The 19,160-nt window shown below is 41.5% G+C and overlaps 1 protein-coding gene across 2 annotated transcripts in view; it reads left to right on the forward strand.

Annotated features, from left to right (window-relative positions):
• Positions 1–19,160, forward strand: part of tpk1 (thiamin pyrophosphokinase 1) — a 51,263-nt gene that overhangs the window by 20,422 nt on the left and 11,681 nt on the right. The window contains exons 5-8 of one of the 2 annotated variants that reach the window (XM_084033257.1): positions 2,429–2,501; positions 4,242–4,337; positions 8,381–8,527; positions 12,519–12,630. In XM_084033257.1, coding sequence (XP_083889383.1) covers positions 2,429–2,501; positions 4,242–4,337; positions 8,381–8,527; positions 12,519–12,630 — 428 coding nt within the window. The remainder of the gene's footprint in view (positions 1–2,428; positions 2,502–4,241; positions 4,338–8,380; positions 8,528–12,518; positions 12,631–19,160) is intronic. The other variant, XM_084033258.1, reaches the window with a different exon arrangement.

Consider the following 19,160-nt stretch of genomic DNA (forward strand, 5'->3'; position numbering starts at 1 on the left):
AAATTAAGTATTGCCGAGCGGAAATGAGAGGAGATTGGAAGAGGGTTCCCGAGGCGGCAGGGGAAGGGGAGGTGTGGGTTGGAAGGCAGAGGTAAAAGAAGAAAAAAAAAAGCAGACAAAAAGGACACACAAGTGGGCTGATAGACAAACTCACACACACCCACACACAGGCAAAGGTCACGCAGCCATCCCACCACCCGGCATTCGGACAAACCAGCAGTAAAATGCTCTATTTCCCATCCAAATTAAACTGTCAGTTAATATTAATGTGGAAGTGAAGACTGTCAGACACACAGACACACACAAACAGCTATACGCTCACGTACACGGGCACAAACACAGAATTTAGAATCTCGCCTGGTCAATTAGTATGAGCCGATGGAGTCATGCACACAGGTCACAATGGGAAGTGTGTGTGTGTGTGTGTTTGTGTGTGTGTGTGTGTGTATCTTGTGTGTGTGTGTGCGCATAAACCTCTGATCTGGCGCAGTGCCACGTCTCGGCAAATCTGTCATATGAAGGTTATTTCTGAATGGAGATGCAATTTTAGCGTCTGTATTATAAGTCGGGGAGGGGGGGGGGGGGTTGTGTGTAGGCTATTGCCGTGCCTGTGAATGTGTTTTCGTGCACACGGAAAGTGTGTCCGAGCTCAGGTCGGGTTGTGCTTGATTGTCTTGTGTTTGTGTGCGTGTGGCAGTGCATTGCATACAATTGCTGTTCTGTTTGTCTTGCTGTATCTTGTTGGTGTGAATGTGGAAGCTGAGGAGGGAGCGAGGGAATAATCCTTCTGTATCTCTTTCTTCAACCGACCGGAACATCGCTCTCGCCTCTTGCTGGGGAGAGCGCACACACAAACACACACACACACACACACATACACACACGCACACACACACACACACATACGCACCACCCAACCAACCAACCATGAAATCGTAATGTCAGACCTGTTAATGCCTCTAGATAGCAGCAACTGCATCCCTGCGTGGTCCTGCACCTTACACATAAGCAAGCAAACACACACACACACACACAATGGAATAAACAGAGAGCTATCTGTCTCTCTCTGACAGGAATGTTCTCCTCAGTAGTGGCTGGTAGATTTCTGGTTGTTTTCACTGATATCTGCTGCAGACTTGTTAATTCTTACACCCTGGGAATGCATGCTGCCTCAAATCACCGTTGTACTTGGCTGAATGAAATACATAGGGAAATTTGTATTCAGGATGCAACGCTTGCATGCACGTATATCCCAAACCTCCAGCCCAGTTTAATTTGCTGTTGTAATCCTCTTAATTGCATGTATTAACATAGTATTTCAGCAAGGTTTATGCCGTTAACACCTAATATTCTGTATCACTTCATTTCGGGATCATTGTGTCTGTTTTCTGAGAGGCAATTCGGGGTTATGCGAGTCATAACCCATGGGGATGTAGGGCTGGGTGAATTCATTTTTATGCCAATAAATTGCATTTTGATTTTGTTTCTCCTTCCTATAAAATGACATGCTTACAGTGGCCTTACGGTCACAGGAAACACATTTTTAAACCTGTGCAGGTTCATTTGCATCCTCTAAGCATGTGTTCCTGCAACCATAAAAGTTTACATATATTTGTTTAATACATACTGATTGCTCTCTATTCCTCTCCACTTTTTATTACTGAAAGCATTTTTTGTGCAAACGGCCATCATTGGCAGATATACAGAAGATAAATAATATCTATGAGAAAATAATTTTCATCATTTTAATCCATTCCATGTCAGTGTTTATCTCAGGGATGCTACAGAAATCGTGTGCTGCAGAACACAAGTCTGTATCGCTTTTGTTTTTTCGTTTTTCTTCATTCTGTCCTCCAGTCCACATAAATAAAGCCATTCTTGAAACAGACAACAGAGACCTTATTTCACCATTTACTCCCCCAATACACTGTGTTGATTGAACACATGTTTCAAACCGTCAAATTGCACTGTGACCTGCAGTCAAACCGAGTCGTCGGTTCTAATGGAGAATGCAGTCAGTCAGTGTAATGGAACGGGCCAATATCTGATGAACACCAGGTACATCATGCTCTGTTTATTTGTGCGCGTGCGAGAGATTGGCTGCGTATGTGTGCGCTTTCACACCGATCTATGCATCTCTCTTCAGCCAGCCGTGTGTGTGCGTGTGTGTGTGTCTGTGTGTGTGTGTGTGTGTGTGTGTGACAGGGCCAGGCTCAGTGCCACAAAGAATCACCCTGTCAGTCTCCACGTCTCCTCGTCTTCCCCCGGCGGCGTCACTCCCTCGCTGCACAGATCAAAGAGCTGACACATGCCCCGATGTCCTCTCTCCCCCTTCTCTCTTCAATCCTCGCCTCGCGCTCTCTGTCTCCCTCGCAATCGAAACCCTCTCCCTCTGTCACTCACCCTCTCTTTCTGTCCTCACACCCAGCTTCCTCCCCGACTATATCAGTGGGGATTTTGATTCCATTACCGCCGAGGTCAAAGCATTCTATGCAGACAAGGTGAGTGGAGCCCAACTTACACGCACTCTCAGATCTACAGGTGTAGAAACACGGAGACACACAGAAACAAAAAGCAATAGGACTTGACTCCTTAACCTCCGTGGCATGTAGGGGGGCTTTTCCAGCATGGATTGAGGATTTGCACTTTTGTCCACAGCAGCAGGGGTTTTTCTCTTTTTCATAGTATACCCAGTAAATGAGGTTCCCCCATTATAGCGCAAAGTACCACTAAACAAAGACACAGGGTATGAAGACATTTTCTTGCAGAGCAGTGTTTGACAGGTGAATTAATGAAGTATGTTTTTGCTTTCAGTATACTGCTGCTTTACGGCTCACAATTACAAAACAAGTAGATACTGGTGGATCGGTTTTGCTGCACACCGTGCAGTCGTAATCAAATTAAGTAAATCACATGATTGTGTACAGGACTCCTCCATTCCTGCATAATTCCTGGGGTACCCTCAAGAAAGTAATGAGTAATGAGTAATGAGTGATAGTTAAAATGAGGGTGGGTTTTGTCAGAAATGCGGGTGTATTTGTGCATGTCTTGATGATTACGTTCAATGATGTGACACAAATATGTCTTGAAAACCATCATGCCGTGGACTCGAGATGCACAAAGACTCAGTCACAGAGTCACATTTTACAGGTATAAAATTCTGCTGACTCACAAACAGGCCTATCATTTGATTTTAACAAATAAAATATATTCCATCATACTTATGACCAATCTCCTCCTGAGTTGAACCTCTCTGCTCAAAGCCTGAACACCATTGGTGGCATTAAACCTCAGGTGAATCATCTTTAACTTAACCGTACGTAATGTAATGGTGGAGCTTGTTGGGAGTGTTAACATGTTTAAATGTAGAGCCGGTGTGATCTTTGTGTATCTGCAATAAGCCCCACTCTGATACACACCGTTTACAGTTTGAAATGCAGCGTGCACACACACCATCACACACATTCACACACAGCGATGTAGCTTGCTTCAGCCGTGACACCCTCCTTTTCCCTTTCACCCTTTCCTCTCTCTCTGTAACTGTCTGTAATATTAGTTATTTTCACAAATGTCACAGGTAGCCCCCCCCCTTAAAAAAAAAAAAAAACACCAATTCCTTTTTTTTTTTCCATGTGAGAGAACAGACTTTTATGGTAATGTTTAAGGAGCAGAACAATGGGAAAGTTTGAGGCGTTCCTTCAGAGATTTGTCTGAAACGGTGAATAATTCTGCATAAATGGAAGGGAGAGAACAGAACAGCATATGCAAAGGGAGGGGGGGGAGGCAGGGATGAGGGAAGAGGAGGGGAGAGGAGGGGAGGCGACAGAGGATGGATGGGATCAAACGGAGCACAGCGAACAAGTTTGTGTGAACTGTTCTGTGTGTGTGCGTTCGCAAAGTCGGTGTGCTTCAGGAGGAAAGTGACGGTGTATGGAGAGAGAAGACGGAGGGAGAGAAAGCCAGAGTATGGTTGTTTACCTGGATGCTGTAGTTTAGGGCCACTGACTGGAACCTCTACATTATTCAGCAATACAGCCCACAGACAGCCAGACATGACTAAAACACTGATTTATACCTCTCTCCATCTCTATCTCATTGTGGTTTTCTGTGCTTTGTTACCCCCCCATCCCTTTCCTCTGTCCCGGTTTTTGTTTTGTTATCTGCGTATGTGTTCATCCATCTGATCGTGTTGTGCTGCCTGCGTGTGGCTTTCCATTTTTCCTTTCTTTCTCTGTGCTCAGGGGTGCAAGCTGATAGAAACAGCTGACCAGGATCTAACAGACTTCACCAAGTGCCTCGCAATCATGTTGGAGGAAATTCAGAGACGCCACTTACAGGTAAAGATCCACTGCAAGCAACACATTTTTCATTTCCCGACTTTTTATGGGCTGTTAAATATGAAGCTGCAGCTAAGAAATGCTTAGCTTAGCATAACGACTGGAAGCAGGGGAGAGCAGTTAGCCTGGCTCCGTCCCAAGGTAAGGAAATGTGCTTACCAGCACATCCAAAGCTCACAAATAGACACATTATATATTTTTGTTTAATCCCTAAAACATTCACAGGGGTTATGTGCAGGACTATTTCCTGGCGGGAAGCAGTTTCTTGGCGTTTCGGTGTGAAAAACATTGTTTTAAAAAAAGGGGTGTTAAAAAAGGGACTAGCAGTCGTTATAACACTGGGTAAGTAAATCTCCTCTCCACCACCCTCTGAACGTTGATTGCCCAGAAGCAAGGCATTGAGTCCTCATGAGTTACTCAAAGGTCCAATATGGTTGAACTGTGGTTGACTGTGTGTGGGCGTATAAATATGAAACAGCAGGCTCCTGGGAATAACATGCATGCTCACTCAACATTACCCCGAAGACAAAAGTGAACCACATTTATACCTACACATAAAAGTAAACTGGTTATTCATAATTTGGGGGATTTAAACTACTTAACGTGTTTGTGATGTTTAGAAAGTCTAACGTGTTTCCTGACAAACTGATCTCCAAAACTCGGGTTATGAGCTGCCAGCCACACAAAGCCTCATGCCCAGCCAGTTGCTTCAGAGCCAGACACCCAGAGATCTGGTCCAGAAATGGACTGGAATTTCTGTTCCTTTTCAAAATGTCAGCTGAATTGCACAGCATTGTACATCACATGATGAAACACATACAGTCTATTATAATAAACACTTATTGTCATTGTGTTATGTCTGTCTATTTATCTATCGGTCTGTCCTCCTACTGTCTGTCTTTCTCATCTATTTCCTCTGTTGTTAGTTTTTAAGCAGCATCCTGAGTGTTGCTCCAATCACTGGCGAGTGCCTCAACCAATTCACTTCACCTAAACTGATAAAAAAGACCACGAGGAAGATGCACAGAGATGCATGCCATCTAGTATGCATGCATGTTGTCCCATTATTTATTTTCACTTTGATTTTCAGTGTCTGGCTTTAAGAGAGACTATACTTCTGTCCTTCCATGGGCCTTTTTTTCACGGCCTTTAGAATATTTGCTCTGCCTTTGAACTGACGCTGAGTGTTGCTGATGATGACTTTTTCTATTAATCAAAATTGTTTCCACTTTTCTATAGCCATTACTTATTTGAACGTTTTGTTCCCTTCAATGCTGTGTGAGCAGAAGTAGGTTATATAAAAGCAGCACTTTTCTAAAGATTCAATATCATGCCTTGTTTTTTTTCTCTCTTTTTCTCACTCTCACTGATTTCTATCCACTTGAATTGGACACATAAATTAAATAATAATGGTGATTTGCAGATTACAGAGCATTGTGCTTCTGTTTTGGCTGCTTAAGGTTCAACATATTAGCTCCTGAATGTTTTCCTTCACCCAGCTTGCCGCTTGATTTAGAGAATTTATCTCTTATTGTGTTTAGTGACATCCCAAAGAATGGTATCGGAGGATTATGTTGGGTGGGCGGGTGTGTGTGTGTGTGAGCATTCAGTACCTGTTTGAATCTGTTTGTTTATGTATACTTGTTGTGTGTGTGTGTGTGTGTGTGTGTGTGTGTGTGTGTGTGTGTGTGTGTGTGTGTGTGTGTGTGTGTGTGTGTGTGTGTGTGTGTTTGTCTTCTCAAAGCTCTGTCATAGTTAGCTTCTCTCCCCTTGCATCACTGTTGCAGGCATAAGCAGCACCACTGCTTTCATTTTCTTCTCCCCTTCCTCTGGTTATCTGTTCATCATCCCCAGTAAATGGATATGAGTTTTTGTGTCAGTTTCCTAGCCAGCGTCGCTCGCTCCGGCTCCCCCAGCCAATCGCGAGAGAGCACAGTCGGATCTGTTGAGGCCGGCTTGTTAGATTCTCTTCATTCAGTCGTGAGATTCTCCTTTCGCCGCTCGTGTTTTTTGTTTTGTTTTCAGTTAACAAACATGAAATAGGAACACATAAAAATGCAGACTGTTGTATGGAGTTTGATATGCGTAGCGGACACAACAGAAGTGTGATGGGAAGCGGAAGATTGAGCATGCTAGTGTGTCATCAGATGCTGAAACACAATACATCATTTTTCCCCCTCTAGTCATTGTTCCTTGTACTCTTTCAGCTTTGTCGGCTTTCTTTGAGGTTGTCTGGCTTTGGCGACTTGCTGGGAATTTTGAACCGAGCGATGCTCTTCACAGATACTGCTGGTTTGATCCCCCGTCTCTGATTCCTACCTCTGGTATCTTTGATCCTTTGGGTATTCTTTTGTGTTAAACGTTGTTCTTCGTTAGCAGTAACAAAGGTGGAAAGGAAATGTATATGGGAGATAACTTGGTGGATGGAAAAAAGAGCCAGACATATTGTGAGATCCTGCTTAAAAGATCCATTTGGCAATTTTCTGGATTTTCACATTTTACATTTTTAAAAATTGAAGAAAAGCACAACTTGAAACAATGATTCTACTAACTAAAGTTCCATCTTACTTCCCGAAGCCTCTTCACTTGACATCTCAATGAGCTACAATGCCATGACTTTTCTAAGAGAGACAACAATACAGACTTATGCATTGCTGTTTTTTGTATTTTGATTGCATGTGTGTCCCATAAGACAACAGGCCTGTAAGACCAGGTGGAGATGGGAAATGTTGTGATTGATCCCACCTCTTTGAAGTATAACTTTGAATGGCACCACAAGGAAGTTTTTGACTGGAAGATTTAGATTTTTTCCCCTACTTCTTAGAGGCATTCTCTCTCTTGCAGTGGGGAGTTTGTTTACCAAGTGTTCTTGTTTGCTGTTTAGATGATACCTTTGCATGTGGGGGCGTCAGCCAGATGTTGAAATAACCTTAATCTCTCAGCGCTTGGTTTTGTTTAACTCCATCGCCTGAGGAACAAAGTGAGTTACGATACATTCAGTCGGGGAATATAGTCCATTCCCACTATACTTACGTAAGTATGCTACAGTGAGGCGCTACAGCAGTTTGATCTGAGCTCTTTAACCTTTTGGTTAATGCTGAATAAATTAAGGTAATGGCGGGTTGTTGAAGTATAGAAGAGGAAATGAAAAGGCATTTTAGAGTGGCTAGGTGAAACGGTTTCCTGTGGTGTAACTTATCAAATGGTTAATGCTTGCATGTATACTTAACACACAGCGACATTTTTTATTGGCCGCATTTATTTTGCTACAATGTGATCTGGTTGATTAGTAGCTCTAATGGATGCTCTACTGTATCCCCCTAATGTTTAGCTGCAGCAAATATAATAGAACATGAATTCACCTCTTGCTTGCTCTCCTGCTTGTTCATTTATTTATTTATTTGCAGCGTGTGGTCGAAGTGAACACGTTGACGTGAAGTGAGAGTGACTGATGTTACTGTATTTGGTTCATTTTGGGTGCTGGTGTGACTGTCAGTCGTCAGCCTCTGACAGCACCTCTGCCCTCCAGACTCTGTTGGGTTTTAAGGCTGTCAGCCCTGGTGCTTGACTGCTCAGGGACTCTGTATAAGGATACAACTGCTGAGAGATGTAAATATTGTATGGGAGAACTGCTGGCTTAAAGGTAAGGGTGGGGGCTGGGCTTTGTAGACTATAACAAAAGTAAAGGATATCACCAGAGTTCACCAAAGGGTCTTGTGTTTTTTGTCCCATCTGTATGTTTGTTTGTCTGTTAGTGTGTGTATATATATATATATATATATATATATATATATATATATATATATATATATATATATATATATATAAATTTAGTTGTAGTAGTTTAGTATACAAATTAGTTGCCAAATTATGATAGTTATTTTGCACATAGATGAATGCACTATTTAAACTCTGCTCCCACTTCTGCTGTCTTTTTTCTCCATTAAAACAAACAACAGCATCTTACAATACCAAAGTGCCCATCCAGTACATCAAACCATGACATTTTACTGTGTTTTATTAAATTCTGTTTCTCTCTCCAGGTGGATGCCATAGTAACACTGGGCGGTCTGGCCGGCAGATTTGACCAGATCATGGCATCTGTTGAGACCCTCCACCACGCTCTGACCATGACACGACTCCCCCTGTTGATCATACAGGAGACTAGCCTGGCATACCTCCTCAGACCTGTGAGTGAACAAACACACATTTGTAACGGCTATTTTTTGCCACAACGTGTAGTTAACTACAATTTAAAACATGAACATTTTAGCACTTATAAACTGGTTGCTGTACCATCTTTCCTTGAATTTCTATTCTCCCGGTGTTCCACTTTCCATGAAGCTAGAGGTGGACTTATTATGGTTGTATCTGTATTTGAAGATGCAAAAATTACACATGCACATAAAGATCCATCTCCCACGCCTTCTAATCACCCCCTCCCCCACTCCTCGTCTTCATTATCTGTTTCCTTGCACTGCTTCCACCTTGATTGGAGTGTTGAACACTTTGTTTCTTTGTTAGGTAATCACTTCAAGACCCCCAAACACACACACACACACACACACACACACACACACACACACGTACACACACACAAACAATTCTCTGCTCTTATGGTGCCCCAATTTGCCGTTGCTGCATGAGAGAGAGAGTTTCTTTGATGCTCCCAAATTGTTTTTCCTCAATGCCAGCCACTCTCCAATGCTCCTCAGTTGATTTAGTTTACAAGTGAGCCGAGCCGACGCCATTTGGGACACATATTGCTCTTCTTTCTTCCGCTTTTTTTTTTTTTTTTCCTTCTTCCCCCGTGTTGTTTATTTGCAGGATCTTCAGGACAAACGACTAACTGTCGCACTCGGTGATGACACCTTGTAATGCGTTAAGTAAACCTTTCTCTCATGCACTCCCTTCCCTACTTCTCGTCATTATTCCAAAGGCGTGTTGTCATTTGCTGCTTCATACCTCGACACCTTCAATTAATCTTACTTCAGCGAGGGTAAATTAAGCTCGTTTGTCAACGCAGCTCCAATTCGCCAGCGACTGATGAACGCAGACGCCTGTACATGAAGGTGAACGCAACCTTCGAAAGACCCAGTGCTATTTGTTCAAGTTACATCTGTAATTGAAGTGTTTACAACTTTTGCCAAATATCCCCCCTCCCCCCACCCGTATTCTATGCAATCACGGTTTTCGTTACGTGCTTAGCCTCGGGATTCAGCGGTACGATCACACGTACACAGTTGTTCAGGTTCTGTACACAATCTGACACAAACACATGCTCAACAAATTAAAGTGGCAGTCCGTAACATTTCCATCTATTTAATTGTCTTTACTCCTACTCACGGAACCGTATGATGCATTTCATTGTAATCGGAAATCTGTAACTTCCAACTGCTGAGTCAGGTTCCCTCCAGTCTAAAGTGTTTGACCAGGTACATTTCATTACTGCTGACTCACAATGGAGGATCAACAGCCAGAGAGAGAAGACCATTCAACGTCCAGTCCCAAGAAAAATAAACAAAAAACGAATGGAAGTGAAGAAGGAAAGTAATCAAGAAGCAACGTGACCGTCAACGAGGGAAAACGACGGACCTCCTTTCAGTGTGGAGCATTTGAAGCCATCACGCAGATGAGAGACAGTCGACACTGTTGAGGGAGATGAGGTTCCAGAGGCTTGCATGCAGTTCCATCTACCACCAAAGAGGCCGCTAGAAGCAACGTATCTCAAATCTTACCGACTGCCACTTTAAGATGAGAGGTCAATTACCAGTTATGTCCATATTACAAATGTGACAATCTAGATCTGAAAATATTGTTTATTTAGCCTTAAAGTTACTTCATAAATACAACATTCCATTTAACATGCACATTTTAGAAAATGAATGAGACTCGCTTTTGCATTCTTGAGTAAACCGGTGCATGTCTAAGTCACAGACATGCACTGATTTAATCAGGTGTTTGGTATAGGTTTTTTTCCCAGATGGGGTGTCAAAGTGTGATTATGCCATCTTTGGGAAATATGCAGATCTATAGCTGGCTCAGGGCATTGCATAATTCTCACATCTTTTATTAAATTATGGCTAGGGACACTGCAAGGGCTGCAGGCTTGTTTATTCTGAGTCCCTACACGACAAGAAGATGTATTAATCAGTCTAGGTCTCAAGGTGACGCTAAGTTTACTCAGTTTGAATCTAAAAAAAAAATGCAATGGTTTTATTTATTGTGTTGGTTCTTCTCTTGAGTGTCTGTGGCAAGGGCCAAGCACAGCCACATTTACCCAAATTACCGAAGTAGGATCATCTCTTCTCTACTGAAATGATAAATGTAGTTTAATTAATGTGATATAACAAGGAGTAATATCTCAGCTTTGTTTGAAATGACTTAAATCTCTTTTCATGAAATATTCCAACGTATTAATTATATGTATTCTCAAGAAACCCAATGAGGTTTTACTGACAGAACCAAATCATGCTATGTGATAATAATGATTTTCATTTAAAATAACATTGATTTACATCTCAGGAAAAGAATGGAAAAGATAAGATGATGAACAAGGAAAAAATTGCACCTGCTTTAATATAAGTGTGTTTTCATTTTGAGCATGCTAGTGTCGTCTTAGTGTTGTTTTAAGTTTCTTTTTCCCAATTCTATTACTCTTTAAATCAAAATGTTGTAGTCTTAACAGAAAGCAAATGCAACGAAATCAAAACATTAAATGTACAACAATATATATTGTAAAATGTTTACATAAATAGTTTAAAAAACTGCATTAGATGTAAAAATAAAAAAAAAAATCAACTTTCCCCTTGGAGTTCAATCTGCATCCATCTTCTTCTCGGCGTAAAAAGTTGCTGTCGCAGCTAGCTCTCCAAAAAAAAAAAAAAGGTTTTTCATACTCTGAGTCGGGTGTGTTCATATGCAGGTGCACATTCACTTGTTTACCATTCTCTCTGTTCCCTGGCACACTCTCACTCTGACACACTTAGAGAAGGAGACTGTGTTTATGTATAGAAAACAACCTCGGGGATGTTTCCTGAACACCAAACGCTCCGGCGCTTAGCATTTCCCCCCATTATTCCTTCCCTCTGGCTCAGCAGCTCTAGGAAGCTAAGCAAAGGGAACTCTGCTTTAAACATGTCACACTTTCAAGATTTCAAACTCTTAATTGAGCGTGCCTGTCTCCTCTGTCTCTGTCTGCTTCAGTATGATGCTTTTAGATGACTGATCTACAGAAGGTTCGGGCTGTCAGTGCTTTTTGTCTTTTTGCTTGGTTGGCAGTTTGAGCGCATGGCACTTGTAGCCTGCGGCTATTCAAAGTGTTAATAATATTTTAGGCAGTTACTGCAGATCCAACGTTTCCTTAACAAACGTGTGTGCTGTAATGAGATTGAGGTGTTTCTTTGTATCTGTTGTACGCTGCGAATGAGAGAAACTTCTTTTTGACCTTTTTACTTTCCAGCATCAGGCTTTATTATAACCAGTATGTGCAGAACGGAGTCATTACTCAACTTGAAGTCTGACACTACCTTGATGCTTTTTGTCTCTACACTCTAGCTTCTCAAAGGGATTTTGTGACTTTTTGCAATTTTATTCATGTGTATTTTCTTTGTAGAGCATTTAATAAAAAAAAATGTCTTTAATGTGCCTCAAAAACATTTATTCATCTGTTCTTCAAACACCATTTGAGAAGACTTCTAAACAAAGCCAACCATCCGCCCCCGTCATTAAAATATACTGTTCTACCTAAGCTGCCATAGTAACATGCCAGCGTACACACTGACCTGTTGACTTTGAGTGTTCAAAACTGTACAAACACAAGCTGCTTTTCGAGTGAGGAGCTGGTTATACTACAGTTATGGCGTGTCCGTACACAAAATATGTTGACTCCTTGTGACACGCAGTCGAATGAGCTATTATTCAAAATGACATGGTATCCTTTTTAAGTGTGAGCAGGAACTGAACAGGGGTTGCAGCAGTGACAAGAGTAATCATTTATTTTAATGAGCATTGGTCCCTGGGCGGAGTAGCTCACTTTCTCATCTGGGGCTGGAAAAGTTTAAGAAGTCATTCTCCACATTTATTTTCTCTTTTGAATGTTTTGTTTTTCCCCATCTCATTGTTTCTAGCTGTCATCATCAGCACGCACGTACACGGAAACATTAATTTTGTGTGTGTCAGCAGGGCAGCCACAGACTGGAGGTGAACACAGGCCTGGAGGGGGACTGGTGCAGCCTCATTCCGGTAGGCGGACCCTGCCAAACAATCACTACTGGACTGAAATGGAACCTGAGTGAGTCTTTCTTTTTTTTTTTTTTTGTCAGTTTCCTACTTCCCCTGTTTTACAAACATTTGTTTTAGGCTCAATTAAGGGGGACCTTTTTTGTGGCATATTTAAAAACGGCATGTACAAAATTTGATTTTTGAACATAAACATATGAGATCTCTTTTTAATTTTTTTTTTTTGTGATTCCGATTAATACAACTTTTCTGGAAATGGTGTTTGTATTGAAGATACATGTTAGAATGAGTAAACCTATTGAATGCCACACATTCTGGTAAATCACTCATCGGGGCCACTTAAGAACAATTCTGGTCGTATGAGTGCTTCTTTGATTAGGACTATTATCTCTAGCGTATTTATGTTGCTGGTGATACTGCCCAAAATAACCAAGATGCAATAGGTGTTAAGAAGAGTGGTGGCGGTAAGCAGCCTGCATACGTTTTCCAGGTCTATAGTGAAGGAGAGAATATTCCCGCAGAGGTCAGAAGACTGCTTCTGATACCACAGGGAGAAATTAACATCAAGTGTCTGCACATAAGGGCTAGCTGACAATACGGCAAACATAACTTTGCCTTCACAGTGGAAACAACGTCCCCTGAATTTAACAACACGCATAATACGATCCAGTAGTTTAGCCAAGTTTCATAAATTGAAGAAGAATGCCACAATGAGCTTTTAAATCCAATCAGACACCCGTCTGAAGACCGCTGTGGTCTTGCCCACTCTGAGCCTCATGGCCAGCTGTGTTCTTAATGACTTGGCACAGACCAGGCTGCCAGCAGTGCGAGGGGGAACCTGGACCTTCTGTCAGTGGACTTGTCTGCTCCTTGGTGGGTGTCTGCATTTATGTATGTTGCTGGGAGTCGCTACGAGAGCACGCTGTGTCTGTGCTTGTATCAACATGTCTGCGTGTGTGTGTGTGTGTGCACCTCCACTCTGTTTATTAACTTGTTATTTACTTAACAAACCTGTGAGGTGGCCTTGTGAGTGGTAATGAGAGGGACTTTATACATGAGAGTCCTATGCAGATTAGCCAGTGATAGCAAGATGCATAATTAATCATATGCATATTTAGAAGACTGGAAGTAATGATTTCCCGTTGGGGTTGGGAGGAAAGGACAAGAATATGAAACAAAATTAAGAGTATCTTGGGGTTTCTTTTTTTTTCTCCCTCATATGTTTGACTTGAGGTATCAGCGTTCATCTAGCAGTAATGGATATCGCGATACCATCTTTTGTTGATTTGATTTGTTTTAACAATTTAAATGTTTTTCAATGCAACGTACTCAGGGGCCCAAATCAGCTCCGTGCCACTCTGGAGTGACACTAAGACTCTTAAGAAGTCCGTTGAAATGATCCCCCACGCTTGGGTTCAAAGCCTTTCTGTGATGAAAAATATATGATCTTTCTATAAAGGGAGAGTTTTGGGCTGTCAGCCATTATACAGTCTTGTGGCCCCAAAGGGGACATTTTGCTTGCATTCAGAACTTGTTTTAACTTTTTGGCTTTAAAGAATAAAATTCTGCAATGATTCATGTTGTTTTGATCCAAAGTGTAAATTTGGGATGAGAAGTCAGTTATTGAGCAAGCTTCTTTTTTTTCTGGTTGAACTCCAGGGACGTGTGCAGGATGAGCTGAAATACCCTCGGCCCAAGTTAATTATATCATGCGTTAATTCTTTTTGTGTCAGTTGATCAATAATTTATATCGGTTTGAAATCAGATCACACCCAGTACACATGTATGCGTGCAGAGCTGAACTGGAGCTCGCAGGGAGAGGATACAATTTCTATCTTGTCGGATTTTTGTAAAACTTTGTCTTGAGTATCTATTATTCATAGTTTCTCTGCAACAGTGAGAAATGCTTGGTTTGGAAATAAAAGGCCAAAACATTACAATAGGGTACTCATTTACAATTCACTAATTATTACATTTTCCTTTTTAATGTCAAAACAGAGAATGGGGAAAATATTTCACCACCAAAAGCAAAATTACATTGCCCTCTTTTATATTGGAGAAGAAGTTTAGGGGTGGATATCTCAACTTCACTAAAAACACATTGGGAAAATGTGCTTTTATCGCTTTGTTTTAGTGAACCTTTAAGACACGAGTGCATGGAAGAGACACCAGAGGAAGTAAGAGGGGGTGGTTACTGAATGTTTGAAAACAACGTGCTCACCGGAAGAATAGAAGACAGTTAAGTACTTAATTACACTCATGTTGGCGTGTCTCATAAGTCCCTATAAAAAAACAATGCAACACCCTGACCACTCTTCAGTTTTAGTCTCTATATCTTAAATATGCTAATGCCTTAATGACTATTCAAAACATGATTGTTTTAGCAGATTTTTTATTCAGACTTAAGCTGTTTTTTTACATTTAAATCCAGAAAGTCCTGGTTAAATAAAGCTGTACTTAAAAATATAATTTTGACTCGTATATCAGGGTAAATATAAAAAACCTTTTGTGGGTAGAATATTGTGACAGTCATATCACCCAGCACCGTGGTAGAGGTCGTACACACGGCTTTGCATAGCAAACTCCTCGGAGCCTTCAGCCTGTTGGGAGCAAAAAAAAAATATGTGTGATCTGTAACACCACGCGGCGGCGGCGGAAGCCGTGGACGGCCGTGGCTCAAGAGACTCTTTGTTGAGACCGCTGTCTAATGAAAAGACTGCACTGCGGTAATGATAGTACAGGAAGGGAGTGTGCTACTAAATAATGAAGTGACTGCATTGTAGTAAAGGTAACAATGTAGGAGGGGAAAGTGCAACGGAGGGACTGCTGTATGCTGATATCCATGCAGGAAGGCAGTTGTCTTGAATGTAATGTGCTGAGAGCGCTGGTCAGACAGACAGACGGACGGACCTCTTCTCCACTTGGCATGAATCCGGCTCACGCTCACACACTAAGCTGTGGTAATTCACTCGCATCCTGTCATTTGTTTTTCCCTTTATTCTCCCCCCTTACTTTCCAATTAGCTCTCACTCTAATTCTGTCTCGCCCCGACACTCCTGCTACCTTCTGTCTAATTATTACATACTATGTCAGCTGACCTACATATCACCTCCTTGCTGTTGCATTCATTTTCAATCACCACTTCTAAAGTCCCTATAGGAACCTGCCAGTAAATACTGTCATATGTGCATTGCTTGTATATTGCTTGTCGTGACATGGCTTGTGTCTAAGTGTCCATACACAAGTGGGCTCACATCCGTGCGTATGTGTGTATTTTAAGATGGTTCGTGGGATGTGGACAGTAGCTCAGGGCAATAATCCTAAATGATATGATTTCTCATCATCACACACACACCATTTTACACCCCAAGTAAACAGGGTGATTTCCAGAATATCTCTATCAATATGGAATGTGTGTGTACTAATACACTTTTTTCCTCCCACTATTCCCACTCATAATAAACCGTCATGTTGATGCTTTGCTATATATATGGCAGTCTTGCTCAAACCAGGCATCAAGAAGGTTGATGCCTGATTGTTATTAAGACAAATGAGACAATTACTTGTGGTTAAGGATGGTTTCCCACTGATGCTGTTCATCCTGCCCTGGCCTCACTGTGACAGCAGGTTTCTCGCAGCTTGTGACATCTGCCTGAGAGTGAGACATGCTCCAGGGTTTCTGTTTCTGGCTCCACTGACTCCGCTATGGTTTGGAGCCTTTATCCAATAATGTCACCCTGGAGATGGGGAGTGAGGCACTCTGCACGTTTCTGCTGATGGCGAATCATCTGCTTAGAAAGTGATTGTTCTTTTCAAACGTGTGGAATGGGAAAAATAGGAAAATCATAGTTCAGACTATGTATATGGCAGTCTTAATTAGCAGAACGGTATTTATTCTCCATGTGGCTTCTAGTCATTCTGCTTGATGGTTTGGCAACCGATGGCTGTGGGAATGTATTGTGGTAGTGTTTTATGAAATCAACGGTGAAACGTATGACCTTCAAGAAAGCAAGCAATCATTTATTCAATAATTAATTAAAAGAAAGAATAATCTCATATTCTTACTTTTGCTAATGCATCGACCTCTTCTACAGTTACTATTTTATTTGAGAGGTGGCTGATTCTCTGTTCATTTATCTTATCTTTGGATGTGAAAATTCATTTACAGGTTTTCTTAACTCTTCTCTGTTTGTTCATTTCAGGTCAACTGATCTGCTGGGGGTTTGCAATATTTTCCAGAAGTCTTGAGTTTTTGTTTGTTCAAATTAGCCTTGTTTTAAATGTCAGGCGGTACATCTGTTCCTGTCTTGGACCAAATAATGCAGCGACCATCTGTGGGAGCTTGCTTTTGGCTTCATGTGCTTGTTCCATCGCATAGAATTCAGCCTCCATATGTATCACTGTAAATGCAAAAACATAAAGTGTACTGACTTAAGGTTACATTACATATTCCAATTCAGACCTAACAAAAAGAAAAACCCTGTTTTGTTTTTACCTTGATCATTCAGTATAAGCACACACAACTGTTTAGTTCACATGAGAGGTTTAAACAATACAAAGAGTGAAAGCCGTTACAAGGTTTTTCAGGACTTTTGATTTATCCTTGGGCTTCTACCACAGACTGTTTGAATATGTTGTACATGCAAAGGTGGAAGTGCAGTTCATTCTGGGGATTAAGAAGAAAATTTATTAAATGGTATGGACATTTTGGATCTCATTTTAAATATGGCCCTGATTTAGTTTCAAAATGCATTGCAGTCCTGCAATATGTTGCACTTTTTTTGCGAGCTTAAATATTTGTAGGATAAGCAATGGCAGACTCAACTTAGGGCATTTCCCCCCCTCGTATCCTTTGCTGTCGAAGCTCAAACTGGTTGCTGATACCAATGATTATGCAAAATAAGGGGGAGTTCTTTGCGCTCTTGATTGGTCATGCCCGCGAACATAAACCCCCGACCAAGCTCGTGTAGGCCAGGCTCCGAGTGTTGATTGGCGTTGCCCGCAGTAACACTTTAAGACCCCTGCCAATTTATTTGCATTAAGTAGCCCTAACCTCTCTTTTTTTCCCCCTGCTCATTTTCTTTGCCGTTGTGCATTCCATCGCCCTTGCTCTACCCCGCAGAAAATAAGTGGCAATGGACCGCCCACAGCAAATAACCACCGTAACATTAATCTGACATAAAGGGATGTCACTGAGTCGCCACAGCCATGAAAGCGCAGGTCTAGCACAGCAACCTTCAGATCACACTGTGCCCGTGTGTGTCTGCATGAGTTTTCAACCACATTAATGTCTTCGGTTATTTGGAGGTTGGGGCTTTGGCTCTGCACTCTCGCTAGCATTATGGATTTATTTACACTGATTATACTGTTTAGCAGAGTTTGGCATTAAATCTTGCAGGGCTGGAGATATATGCAGCTTGGCAAGCCTCGCACACACACTAGCTGCACTGTGGCAAATTAATTTAAACTGTATTGACATGGAAATAAAGTGTTGAATTGACATATTGCATATTAAGTAGTGTGGATATTTTGAGTCCTACGTAGTTGGGATGTTAAGGATCTGCATTATTTATTTGTAATTGTATCCCGACTGTGGCAAACCCATGAAGTCAAGGTCATTATCCCTTTCCACCAACACATTACTTTGTCATGCTTTTCCCCCCCTTGAAACCTTAGGGTTTGCAGTACCATTATTAGTATTTTATTCAGGAAGTAGGTTTAGAGGAGGTGCATTTGTAGGAAATGTATTCATACAGTCACACAGCATGATTTCTTTTGTCACAAATATGGGGCCATTTCCCCCTGTGTGATGATGCCCTTGTGTGTGGGAGAGAATCTGGTGTCAATGGCTGAAAAGGGCATCACAGCACACATTTGTCATGCTTGGAATATCTACCGCATGTCCACAGATCATATTGTTATTGTTATGTAAATATGTATCCAGCAATCCGATATCTATAACCTCTTATCTAATTCAGGGTTGCGGGCAGTTGGATCCAATCCTAGGTGACAATGGGAGACAAGGTTACGCTCTAGGTCACTATCACTGACACGTGACGACAAACGACATTCACGCTTTGTAAATATTTATATGAAATACAATCTATTATACTTGCAAATAGAACATGTCGGGTGGGTCACAACACTGCTTTTTCATGTTGATACATTATAGAACTTTTTATTGGTGAGTTGGACCCAAATATGTAAAAAGCCAGAGCCTGTTAGAAGGTTCTGTTTTATCCTAATATTTAATTTGCTTTCCTATCTTTTGCTTTCATGGATATTGGTTTTGTAGAGTTGTTCAGTGCATTAACATAAGTGATACAAAGCTACTTTTGGGAGATAAAATAGGCCTTGGCAGTCATTAAAGTGATTTGTAAAAACCCTTTTTAAAGTGAACATTACTTTCAACAGTCATGTCAGTCTCAAGTCCTCCACGTCTCGGTGCAAAGCCTTACAGTACATCATTTCCCTGTCTGACTTGGCAGAAAATAATCCGATCTTGTGGCTGCACAACCAGCACATGTGAAACACATTACACTGCACAGGGTCAAATGATGTGGTAAAACAACAGTCTGAAGT

This window comes from Eutrigla gurnardus (genome assembly GCF_963514095.1).
Source record: "Eutrigla gurnardus genome assembly, chromosome: 18".
Taxonomy (NCBI): domain Eukaryota; kingdom Metazoa; phylum Chordata; class Actinopteri; order Perciformes; family Triglidae; genus Eutrigla; species Eutrigla gurnardus.